Source organism: Pollicipes pollicipes, unplaced genomic scaffold (genome assembly GCF_011947565.3).
Source record: "Pollicipes pollicipes isolate AB1234 unplaced genomic scaffold, Ppol_2.1 Scaffold_2555;HRSCAF=2994_pilon_pilon_pilon, whole genome shotgun sequence".
Lineage (NCBI taxonomy): Eukaryota > Metazoa > Arthropoda > Thecostraca > Pollicipedomorpha > Pollicipedidae > Pollicipes > Pollicipes pollicipes.
This window is the reverse complement of record NW_023596136.1, coordinates 12441378-12452996: the sequence shown is the minus strand read 5'-3', so window position 1 is coordinate 12452996 and position 11619 is coordinate 12441378. Positions and strand designations below refer to the sequence as shown.

The 11619-nt window shown below is 52.6% G+C and overlaps 1 protein-coding gene across 1 annotated transcript; it reads left to right on the top strand.

The window, feature by feature from the left end:
* The first annotated feature begins 4836 nt into the window (after positions 1-4836).
* On the top strand, positions 4837-11313 carry LOC119109114 (uncharacterized). The gene is made up of 10 exons (XM_037232673.1): positions 4837-5024; positions 5311-5373; positions 6423-6551; positions 6837-6997; positions 7569-7622; positions 8535-8678; positions 8933-9150; positions 9505-9667; positions 10241-10381; positions 11269-11313. Exons 1-10 carry the CDS (start codon positions 4892-4894, stop codon positions 11311-11313), a joined length of 1251 nt encoding a protein of 416 aa, XP_037088568.1. The 5' UTR covers positions 4837-4891.
* The last annotated feature ends 306 nt before the right edge of the window (positions 11314-11619 follow it).

Below are 11619 nucleotides of genomic sequence, written 5' to 3'. Positions count from 1 at the left end.
TGTCCTTACTGTCTGTAGAACCCAGACAAAACATTCTGACAAAGCTCCTGAATTCTAACGGTATATAAAGTGCCCACTAAACCATTGTAAATTAACGGCAACGGTGCTTTATTGCATGCGGCCGTTCAACGTCTGATTTCTGCAGTTTATTGGCTTTAAAATACAAACAGAATTGATCTTACTGCCGTTGCTGGTTTCTGCTTTGGTTGCAAGGTAAAAATAACAATGAAACGAAGAAAACCGTATCCCTTGCTGACAAGTAGGCCATATCCGGGATTTTTTGGGGAGAGGGGTCACAACAAGAGGGGCTTTTGCTAACCCTGTGTTCACCTTTGGTAAGGCTCTGGCTACGTCCGTACCTACACACAAAAGCAGATCAAGTCGCCTACGCTGAATGATGGGCAATCAATTGTCCGTTGGACCAATTCATACCTGAGGCAGGCAGCTTCCTGTTTTTTTTTTCTGGGGTGGTGTGGTGTAAGGGAAGATTTTTCGGAAAAGATACTCTTGCAGGTATCCAACATGTTTTACACACTAATTAGTAGCAATGCAGATCAAGAAATATTCAACGAAGCAGCCACACGATCAGTTCATTAGTCAAGCGGGAGACAGCCGGGCCCGGACAGTGGCCGCCGGTGGCAGACGGGAGCAGCGCTCAGATAAGGAATATATGACAGAACGGCCTTCAGTCTGTGGCTTGGTTGTTAAAGAAGAATGTCTGGCTTTATGGCCTTTGTCACAGTGTTTCTGGCAGTTGCAGGGTTCGAATTTGTTTCCGCCTAAAATGCTGCGACAAGTCTTATCTCTTGAAAAGCAGCCAGCGAAATGCAGGCGCATGAAAAATAAGGCGCACTAGTAGCCGTCGACTCACACTCAAAACTCTCATCAGCCTATGTCCAAGCCATATTTTGGTGTCTACCCTCTGAATGCAAAGCCCTCCTCAATGACCCAAAATCAAAAAGCCGTTCGTGGAATTTTGCGCCCCCAGGAAAGACAATGTTGAAATGAACGAATAATCTTTGGAAGCTGGATAGCCTTATTTTCCGAATGACATAGATGAGTCGTATAGACAAGATTGCGCACCAGTGAGAAACAGTTCTAGATGCATATCTGGCATAGCGGCATGACATTTGAATAAAGAGCGGTAACAACCTCCATCTCTACACCCCCCTCCCCCCTCCTGGCCATCGGGCTTGCTTTGCAGAAAAAGTTCTTGAAATATGCTCTGAGCTTGCCTCCCACACACTTTTCGAAACGTTCCTACGCCTTTGTTCCCAAGCGACCAGGAAAAGTTGCAAGCGAAGGTGAAGGACCCACGAGAAGAAAACAACTCTTCAATAATTGAAAAATTGTGAATTGTGAATTCTAAGCCTCATTACACTGTCTAGGGGCGCTATGCTGTTTCTAGGAAACCTATATACTCACTTGCAGGGTCATTCCGATCGTTAAGAAGCCTACACGTTGCCCATGATCTCTTTGCATTTGCTCGAAGAGCCCTGGGCTATTGCTGGAGCCTTCCTGCTAGCGTGCCAGGGCACTGTTGTCAATCACGGGCCTTTCCATGGATTCTTTCCATTCACCAGAAAGGCTCCGTGGACTATAGCTGGGCCCCCATATCTTTACTTGCCGCAGTACTCTCGGTTGCTCATGGGTCCTTTACGTGGCTTTCTGTTAACCTACCGACACACTCGCGATATGCTCATGGGCCTTCTGCATTGGTCTAGAGCGCTTCCAATTCTCTGTCAGTTGCTGAGGGCCCTACGCTCTTGTGGAAGACCCATCTTACAGCCTGCTTGGGCACACTCGGTCGTTCGCGGACTCTCTGCACTGGGTCTTGGGTACTTTTTATCTGACTGGATAGGGGGGGGGGGGGCTACGTTCTTGTGGGGGCCTATGTGATAACCTGTTCGGGCACATTAGATCGCTCAGGATCAGGATCGCTTTGTTTGGTCTCAGGCACGTCCTACTTGAACGGAGGCCCTACGCACTTGTCGAGGCCTCCCCCTGTTCGCTTCCTCGGCCACAATGGATTGTTTGGGGAGAGGGAGGGCTGCCCATCGGGTCTTTGTGTTTGAATTTAGAACCTGCGCTCCCTATCAGGCTCATCTGATAACCTGCTCGGCTACCTTCCATCTTTCAGGGGCCCTCCGCGCCGGGTTTTAGATACTTCTTATTTGAATGGTGGGTATTACGCTCCTGTCGGGGCTCCTTCCTGTAAGATGGTCGGGCCCATTCGATAGTTGAAGAACCTCTACATCTGGTTTTGGGTACTTCATGTTTGAATGGAGGTCCTTCCGCCCTTTTTGGGGTCCTATCTGTTAGCCTGCTCTGGCACACCCGATTATTCGGGGCCCTCTACATCATGTTGTGGGTACTTCATATTTGAACGGAAGCCCCTACGCTCTTGCCTGGGGCCCCATCTGTTAACTTACTCGGGCACACTCGATCATTCTGGGGTCCTCCACATTGTGTCCTTGGCACTTCCTATCTGAATGGAGGGCGCTACGCACTTGTCGGGAACCCATCTGCTCGCCTCCTCGGCCACGCTTGAGTGTTTGGGTGCCCTGTACATTGGGTCTTGTTTGAATTTTTTTGTTTGAAAATGTTTGAATTTAGGCCCCTACACTCCTGTTGGGGCGATCCTGATAATATGCTCGGGCACACTCGATCATTCGAGGGCCCTCTACATTGGGCCTTGGGAACTTCATTTTTAAATGAAGGGCCCTACGCTCTTTACGATGATCCTATATGTTAACCTGCTCCTGGCATACTCGATTATTCGGGGACTCTCTACATGGGGTCTTGCATGCTTCCCATTTGAATGGAGGGCCCTACGTTCCTGTTGGAAGCCCTGTACGCTAACCTGTTCGGGCACACTCGATTATTCGGGGGCCCTCTACACTTAGTCTTGGGCACTTCCCCTTTGAATGGAGTGCCCTACGCGCCTGACGGGGGCCTTATATGTCAATCTGCTCGGACAAACTCGATTGTTCAGAGCCCTGCACATTGTGCCGTGAGTATTTCTTATTTGAATGAATGGTCCTGTGTTCTTGGCGGGCCCCACCTTTTAAGCTACTCGGGCCACTGGCGAATGCAGGGGGTGGCTGGAGACACAGGGCCATGCCCCATGTACCATGTCGAGGGGACCTAAAGGCTCCGAAGGGGCCCGTAACCGGCCGAACGGTCGCAGTTTTCTAACAAAAAAATCAACAACAAAAACAAAAAACAAAAACAAAAACAACATTCGACGCCTTTGGGCCAGCAGGCAGCCAAGAACATTGCTAGTAAAAGCGAAAAGTTCATAAGCAGACGAAGTTCGTTCTTCGCTGGTTGAGGTATTGCTTGGGGGAAAGTATGGGGCTCATTACGCTGTTTGGAGGCATTACGCTGTTGATTGCCTTGGCCCTATATGTCTATTTGCCGGATCAATCTAAGGTCCCGTTTCCCTTGATCTCTTTGCATTTTCTCGTAGGACCTAACGCTGCCGTTGGGACACTATCTGCTTCCATGCTTGGGCACTCTTGGTCCATGCAGGTTTTCCTCCACGGATTTTTCCCATTCGTCCGAAAGGTTCCACACGCTTTTTCCGGGGCTCCATATGCCAGGGTACGCTTAGTTGCTCAGGGGCCCTCTATATTAGTCTCGAGTTCTTTCGACTTGCTTGGAGGGCCTTGTGCTGTTGTTGGGGCGCTGTAAGGTGAGGCACCGAGACATTCGATGTTCAGGGGCCCACTGATTTGATCAAGGACTCTCTCCCTTTGATCTCACTTGCAAGGACTCTCCACTCCTTCAAGGCTCTTTCTGCTAGCCTGCCCGTGCACTCATGATCGCACAAGTGTATTAGCTTATAATCTTGGATAATGCCCTTTGCTCGGAGGGTAATGTACTCTGGCCGACGCCATATATGTCAGCCTGTCGGGAGCACCATGGATCGTTTAGGGGCCCGCCACGTTAGTTTTGGGTTCTTTTTGCTTGCTCTAAGGGCCTTGTTCTCGTTGACGAGAGCCCCTTTGTTAGCCTCCTGCAGCACCCAGGATCTCTCAGGTTCCGTCGCTATTACCCTTGGTACTTTCGCTTTAGAGCGGCAGTCGAATATGCGCCGGTGAATTTTTACTTGCAATTGTCGAACGTAATCTTACGTGCCGCCGACATCATATGTGTCATTTCCATTGGCCATTGAGTGTGTGACACTTATTTTACTAGTGCATCACGCTCGAAATGTATTTTGAATGCTAGGATATCTTGTACTACTTTAAAACAAAGGAAAAACCCTGCGTTAGTCATCAGCCACCAGCTGATTACATCGCCCAGCCGGCTAGCCGTAAATAAGCTGGGAATGAAGTCCGTGCTTGGTTTTGATGGTAGTTAGCAGCCAACTCGAGTTAATTTTGCCTGTTGTTCTGAAATACTTAGCCTCAAAATTACAGCATTTGACGTGATCTGTAGAGCATGGATGAACTGTATGTACATGCATACGTAGCACACCGAGCTTCATAAGGCTGTGCACAGTAAGGTGGGTTTCCGTGTTATTTATGTATATATGTATACACATATTCATATATAAACTACATACTATTTGTCTTCAAAGGTGCTGACGTGAATGCAACGATATTTTCGGAGGGAGCCCTAAACTCTAGGTGCCCGGCCCCTTGGCGAAATCCTGGACCCGCCCCTGAAACCAGCGCGCAAAAAAACGTCTTTAAACGCCGCCGTATCGTTGGTGCCATGTAACTTAGTCCTATGATGACGTCACAACATCGCCAACCAATATGCGGTAATGCGGGGATTGATATTGTGCTGTTGGGCGCCAGCTTGTAAAAGAGTCGGAGCCTAGGGTCCTAGTTGGAACGTGGGGCGCGTGCGTTCCTCGTGCCTCAATAACCCTGTCGAAATGGATATACATGCGTTGCCTGAAACAGGGCATGATTCAGAAGTTCTCCCTGAAAATAATGTGGAAGAGCATGATGAACCATTTGACAACCACAGAGCTCAAGCACATCCAGAGGACCCTGCACTGTCACCAGGTGGGGGTGGCAGCAGTCATTTGCAGTCATTGACATCATGCTTACCCTCTCACCAACATGGTGAGGTGCCAGAGTGGGAAACAGTATGGTGTGTTAAACATATCTGGTGCAGGAACTATGATTCCGCAAAAATTTCAGTACATGTGCATAATGAACCTGAACACTCAGTTTGGTCCATAGTCAGCACTGATTTCAGCATATATGGGGTCGAAGCTTACAGGAATTTCCCACATTTCATGATGGGATTACTTTTATGTCAGTTATTAAACCAGTTAGTATCTTACAGGTTTAACAAAGAGATCTCCAACAATTGAAGACAACCCGAGCCTGAGGGTTCCGTTCAACCGTGGTAAGTTGTTTTTTTGCATGTAAATGCAAGTCATTACAAATGTAGCTAAGTGATCAGGCAGTTTCAGGGTTCAAAGGGCTTTTCTGACATGCACTTGGTTGATAAGAACTACTCTGCTGCTAACAAATTCCATGACCCTGTGTTTCTGAGTAGAATTTATTATCAGTTGTCATTTGTTGGATAGTAGACATTGAGTAAGTGAGAAATGCAGCCAGTCTATTACTTGAAAGGTCTTCCACATAATTTTGTGAACATAATACCCAATGCCAATTTCTCTTTGCATGCCACCTGGGTGGTTCCTATGTGCTTGGGTGCTGCTATGATGTCTCAACAAAAGTTTCATTCAAACTTGACTTATGCTGTTCCCCTATTGGGTGTTGAGCCAATTCTTGGCAAGCTTCCAGGCTTGATTCATGCTGAGCCAAGTCCAAAACTTGTGTAGCATTTAAGGACCTTTGCTGACATTTATCACAGGAATCTGTTTTCTCTGCATCGCAACTTTTGCATCACAAGTTTGTGATTTTGTAATGCATTGTGTTGCAGCTGTGAACATTATTACTCATTTTGCAAAGCCCTGTGGTAATTCAAATTAGCCCAGGAGCTAGCTGAATGGAAACAGAGTACCATACAGAATACTATAAGCATGGGTTGAAGTACTGACTGTGGGAAGCACAGTGGCTGTGCAAAGCAAGCATGTTCCATGCCGCCTGCTCTGGGCAGCATGAAATTGTAGGCAAACCTTGGTGGTGGATCAGTGAAGTTTTTGCACTTTTTGTGATAGTCATATCTGTCATCAACATTCATGTCATAGATTACACCAAGCTGCAATGAAGCCTGGTGGAACATGAACACATGGTGGTCACATGGAATGTTTGAACATGGTATTGCCCCATGGCCATTGCAGTTGCTGGCACCTCATTTAAGGGTGTAGTGACGTGCATCTCGTTCAGCATGATTCTGCTCGCTCACCAGCCCGGCTGACTGCGACCTGCACCCGTCGCCCGACCCAGCCTCTCCGTGAAGGTGACCCTGTCCCGATATGTCGGCAGGCTGGCGGCGCGAGGTAGTTCAGCGAGCGTGCACCGACGAGCAGCGGCCCGGCCAGATCCGCGCCGATGCTTACTACTTCTCCCCCCGCGGCAAGAAGCTGCGGTCCATCAAGGAGGTCGATGCGTACCGTGAGTCGGCCTGCGAACAGGTTGACCCAAACGTGACTGTTGTCAGGTGTTTGATGGTTACTTCTAGCAGGAGGTATAAGTGACTATATTCTACTTGATCTAGCTGTAGCATCTTACTTGAGTGATGTCGGTGCAAGAAATGCTTTGGGGGCCTTTTTCTGCTCGCTCCTCCCGGGCTATCGGGACTTCAGGAAAGTGAACAGGTCGAGAAACATTGTCGAAATGCGCCATTGTCCTGTGCTATATCGTTGGTGAAGTCTGACGGGCCGCGGCTCTTCTCCGCAGTGAAGAAGACGGGTTCGAGCCTGGCCCTGGGATGTTTTTCGTTCAGCCGCCATCTTCTGGGCGTCGGACGGCCGCTCGAGCAGCTGCGCAAGGCGCGACCGGTGGTACCGACCGGCAGCCCCCATCCTGCGGGCGAGAAGGCCGCCGCCCCCGCCGGCAAGGTAGACCAGCTGCTGCTGCTGTGGTAGTGTGGTGTCTGCGGCCATAACTTCCCCCTCGCTCAATCAGTTAGAGCGTCTGCTTCCCGACATACCTGTGGTGGAATGGGTGAGTTCGAGTCGTTTCGACTGTGGCTATTTGCTGCTGCCTGAGATGGCCTGCTGCTGGTGTCGGTGCCAGTCAAGTAGGTCAGAGGGCAGGGTAGACCGTGCTAAGCTTTGCAGCATGTTAAGATTTTGCTATCAAATTCTGTGTTGAACCGGAATCCCGCGATGAGATGATGGGGTCGTGGATCGCACAACAAAACTGCTAAGCACGACCTCTTGTCCCAAAAATCCAACCAAGCAAAATGCTCAGGGGAAAATAGAAAAGAAGATGGCACCACAGTGGACAGATCCGACCAATGTTTGCATGCCCGACTGGGCTTGGGTAGCCGTGGAAGCGCCGGCACACCTGCAGCTTTACGTCACCGGCTTCGTGATGCAAATGTGTAGGTCTGGGGTATGCAGGCGCATGGTTGGTGAGTGTAGAGTGCTGGTGTGCTGACACTGATATGTGGATGATTGCCCGCAGGTGCCAAGGAAGAACCATACCATCACAATTGGGTCGGCTTCATCTGTGATCAAGGTAAGCCAAGGCAGGGGCCAGGGAAACTGCCCATGAGTGAGCAACGCCCCTCCCCCCTTACGCGAGTCTGGCGTTTCCCTGTTCAGCATCAGCGCCATTCGTATTGGTTCAACGGTTTGCGTGCCCGAGTCGTCGCCACTCCTCCTACCTCCCTGAACTGGCAGTTTGCATCCTAAGCGCCATATCTGATAACACCTCCAGTTGGAGTCCGGGGTAAAGGTACGCGTTATTGCTGAACCAGCGCTCGCCGGGCGCACGCTATTGCTATGATCTAGTGCTGGCCCACGTCACGCTGAAATTCATTTAGTGTCATTTGTGGACATTTGTTCCAATGTTTTCATCAGGGATTGTTTCAGGTTGTTGTGTATGCCTTGACCCCAGGGCCCCAACCCTGGGGTCAAGCTGGGTGCCAGTCGGTGAGTGCTAATTGCAGTCCTCCGAGCCCAGCGGCGCGCTGCTAGAAAGCGAACATAAATGCGTGCCACGCAATGATCAGTGCAGAGCCCAAAATAAATGTGATATGTCTGAGTATCCCATGTCCCACCAACTGAGCCCCTGGGCTACATAGGCATATTCGTATGTGTCTTTCAAGTATATTTTCGTCGCGTTGTTAACTAGTCATGCGCGTATGATTACTACGCCATAAATGATCTGCATTATCATAAGCTGCTTTATTGCTGCGTATATTTACCCGGCGGAGGGGTGTTAGTCACTACAAGTGCCATGTTGGGCTTGTTTCAGATTCCATCCGCGCCAGTGTCACCACAGTCACTGCGAGTGCCATGTCCGGCTCGTTTCAGATTCCATCCGCTCCAGTGTCACAGTCACTGCGAGTTCCATGTTCGGCTCGTCTCAGATTCCATCCGCTCCAGTGTCACAGTCACTGCGAGTGCCGTGTTCGGCTCGTTTCAGATTCCATCCGCTCCAGCGTCACATCCAACTAAAGCGCCCCGGAAGCATTCACTGATGGAGAAGTCACGCAAGGCCTTTGTATGGAAGGCGATGGAGCTGAAAAAGAAGTTGCCTGTCTTTCAACCCGATATGTCCAAAGCCAAGGTATCAGGATTGAGCCCGCGTTTCATTTTAGCCAAGGTGTGAAGGATATTCCCGCATTTAATTCTCTATGTACTTAATGCAAAAGCATTGGAGTTCCTTCCCACATTTCATTTTTGGATAAAATTAGCATGCTCGCTGAACACGTGTTTGTAAATATCACAAAGCCCCCAGCGTTGACCTGAAAAACGGGTACCGTCACGAATGCGCCGTGGCCCGGTTGCCATGGTGACGCCAGGGCGTGCGTGTGCCGGCAGCCGGCGCCAACTGAACGCAGCCAGCCGGCGGCGTCCGCGGCGTCGTCCAGCTCTGACCCGCACCGTGTGTTAGTGCGGCGGCCGTGGCAGCTGGCCGAGGTGGACGAGCGCGGTCAAGTGTCGTGCCGCCAGCCGCCCGACGGGCCCACCACCGTCGAGTACTTCCGGCTGGTGCGCGCCACGGCCGCGCCGCACAGCGCCGACAACGTGCAGATCGGGTGAGGCGCCGCCGCCCAGAGAGACGGCGCCAGCTTATCCGGTGGCGGTCTCGAAGGGGGTTGCTGTACTGCACCACGTTTGAATCTTTCAGTCGTGCGCCGCGTTCAGTAAAAGCTGAAACAAGAAAGATCAAAGGCGACGCTTGTCGAAAGGGGTTTGTCCGGAATAATTTTTAAGTTACCTCTCGTTGCTGGAGTGATCAGGGTAGTTATTTCGATATATCCAGGCTGGCCACGTCCATAAATTTCGACGCATTGTCGGGAGACTGCAGGTAACATCCCACCGAGGTGCAAGTGACCTAACCCCGTCAGCCGAGCCGTGTCTGACCCTTGTCCCGGCGCGGCATGTCGCAGGCAGAGGCGGCCGCCGACGCCGTGCAGTCTGTTCTGCTTCTCGGCGGAGGGAGAGGCGCGGCCGGCACTGCCCTCCGTCCAGTGCCTGGTGTGTCGCTGCCTCTCACACGCCTCCTGCGTCGGGCTTGACGACGACGACAGGCTGTTCAGCTTTGTCTGCGTGGTGAGTGCGCCGCCGCGGTCTGCGCGGCCCCGCCGCCCGGCTCCTTCCGGGCTGGCGTGAACGGCTCGGTTACGGTGCTTTGCTTAGTGTTGCCGACTGGTTCACATGATGCGGGTAACTATTTTCGACGCTGTGAAGCCGGTGATAATATGATGCCGTGCGGAGAGAACGAGAATGCCCACTTCTACGCGCGGTCTTGCCTGATTTTATTGTTCTGTTAACCGTGAAAGCTTTCTGTTTTTTCGCGGTACCTTTTCGGCGAATACTTTTTCTAGCATTGTCGCGAAGCGTAAGTGGCGTGTTTCCGTTACCGATTGTAATCCGTGTGGCCGGCACACGGGTCTGCTGCCCAACTGCGCACGACTACACGTCGCATACTATCAGTCGTTCTGACAGCGCACAGTAGAACGCAAGTATTCAAGGAAATTTCCGTCGTAAGTTGGGCAGGAAAGCGCGCCTCGCGTCGCTTGTGAGCAGCGAATCAGGGGAGTGGCGGCAGCTGCCCGTCGGGACGGTAGGGAGGTCACGTGACTCTGACTGCCGCGACGCTCTGACCACGCCCCGTGTCTCCAGGACTGCTACCTGGGCGTGCAGAGGGGCCTCGGCTTCGACGGCGTCGGCGACTCGGTACCGGCCGACTCCGACTCAGACCCGGACCCGGGCGGCGCCAGCGACGGCAGCATGGAGGAGCTAATCCCGCCGCCGGCCGAGCTGGCACTGCCGCTGCCGCCGCTGCCGTTCGCCGCGTCCGGCCGGCCGCCCATAGGTGAGCCGGCGCCGGTCGGCCCGTGAGCTTGCGGCACGGACGTCCCGTCACGAGCGAACACTGGCTCCGCGCGCTGGGTCCGCAATCCTCCGACTTGTAGTAGCTGGTGTATAAGCATCATCCGCGTAGCGTCTCTAGTAAGTACACTGTAGCAAGCAGTTAATGCTGCAATGACGTATTTGTGTATATTGTGGTGTAAGTAATAAAGCCTTTTTAAAATATTGTATTGGGGAAAGCCATCCATCTTTTGAGATCGCCATTATCCAGTCAACAGCGTGGTTTGGATGTCTGCAAGTGCCAAGCTCGGTCAGTCAATGCGTGCCGGTCCCGCCGCTGGCTGTGTGTCAATATAACGCCTGTTTCCCTGCCAGATCTGCCCTGACCTGACCCGCCACCCGTGTCTACTATCACGCCTGTGTACCTGACAGACCTGACCTGACCCGGCGCCCCCGTGCAATATATAATTTTTCCTTCCTCTCAAAATATACCTATGTCCCTGCCAGACCTGACCTGACCTGACCCGGCGCCCCTGTCAACATCACGTCAGTGCCCTGACAGACCGGACCTGACCCGGCGCCCTTGTCCAATATATTTTTAGAAAAAGATACACCTATGCCCCTGCCAGACCTGACCTGACCTGACCCGGCGCCCCTGTCCGTCGGCAGGTATCAAGCGGCCGCGCGGCCGTCCGCGCCTGATCGGACCCCGCCCCGGCCGACCTCTGGCCGGGCCCGGCTCGCGGGGCCGCCGCGCGCGTGGCCGCGGCCTCCGCGGCAGTCGCGGCAGTCGCGGCGCCTCGCTCGCCACCGTGGCCGGCGGCGACCGTGCCGCCCAGATGCCTGTCGTGCCCAAGAAGCGCTCCTGGAAGGACCCCGAGTAGCGGCGGAGGCGGGCGTGCGCGCCGGCTGTGTCGCGGTGTGGGGGTGCGGCTTCTAAAAAAAGACGTCGCGGACTACAGCCGCGCAGGGAGAGGGTCAAGGCCAGGGGGGCAGGGGGAGGGGCGGCACGTGGTGGAGCTGGACTGGAGCCGAGAGCTGCCGGCTGAGCGGCGGCGCAGTGAAAGCGGTGGAAGAATGCGGCCACCGGTACGAATGGTGACTGCGCTGTTGGACATCAGCGGGACCGAGAACAACACTTTCGGCGTACAGCTTACATTGTTGTGGCTTGGATCTGGAGAAAAAAAAAC

What these genes read in the sequence shown, in the direction of transcription:
- LOC119109114 (XM_037232673.1), top strand. Translation starts at nt 4,892, where the DNA reads ATGGATATACATGCGTTGCCTGAAACAGGGCATGATTCAGAAGTTCTC. An exon ending in GAGGGTTCCGTTCAACCGTG is followed by an intron (nt 5,374 to 6,422) that starts GTAAGTTGTTTT and finishes ATATGTCGGCAG; the next exon opens with GCTGGCGGCGCGAGGTAGTT. An exon ending in GCCGACAACGTGCAGATCGG is followed by an intron (nt 9,151 to 9,504) that starts GTGAGGCGCCGC and finishes GGCATGTCGCAG; the next exon opens with GCAGAGGCGGCCGCCGACGC.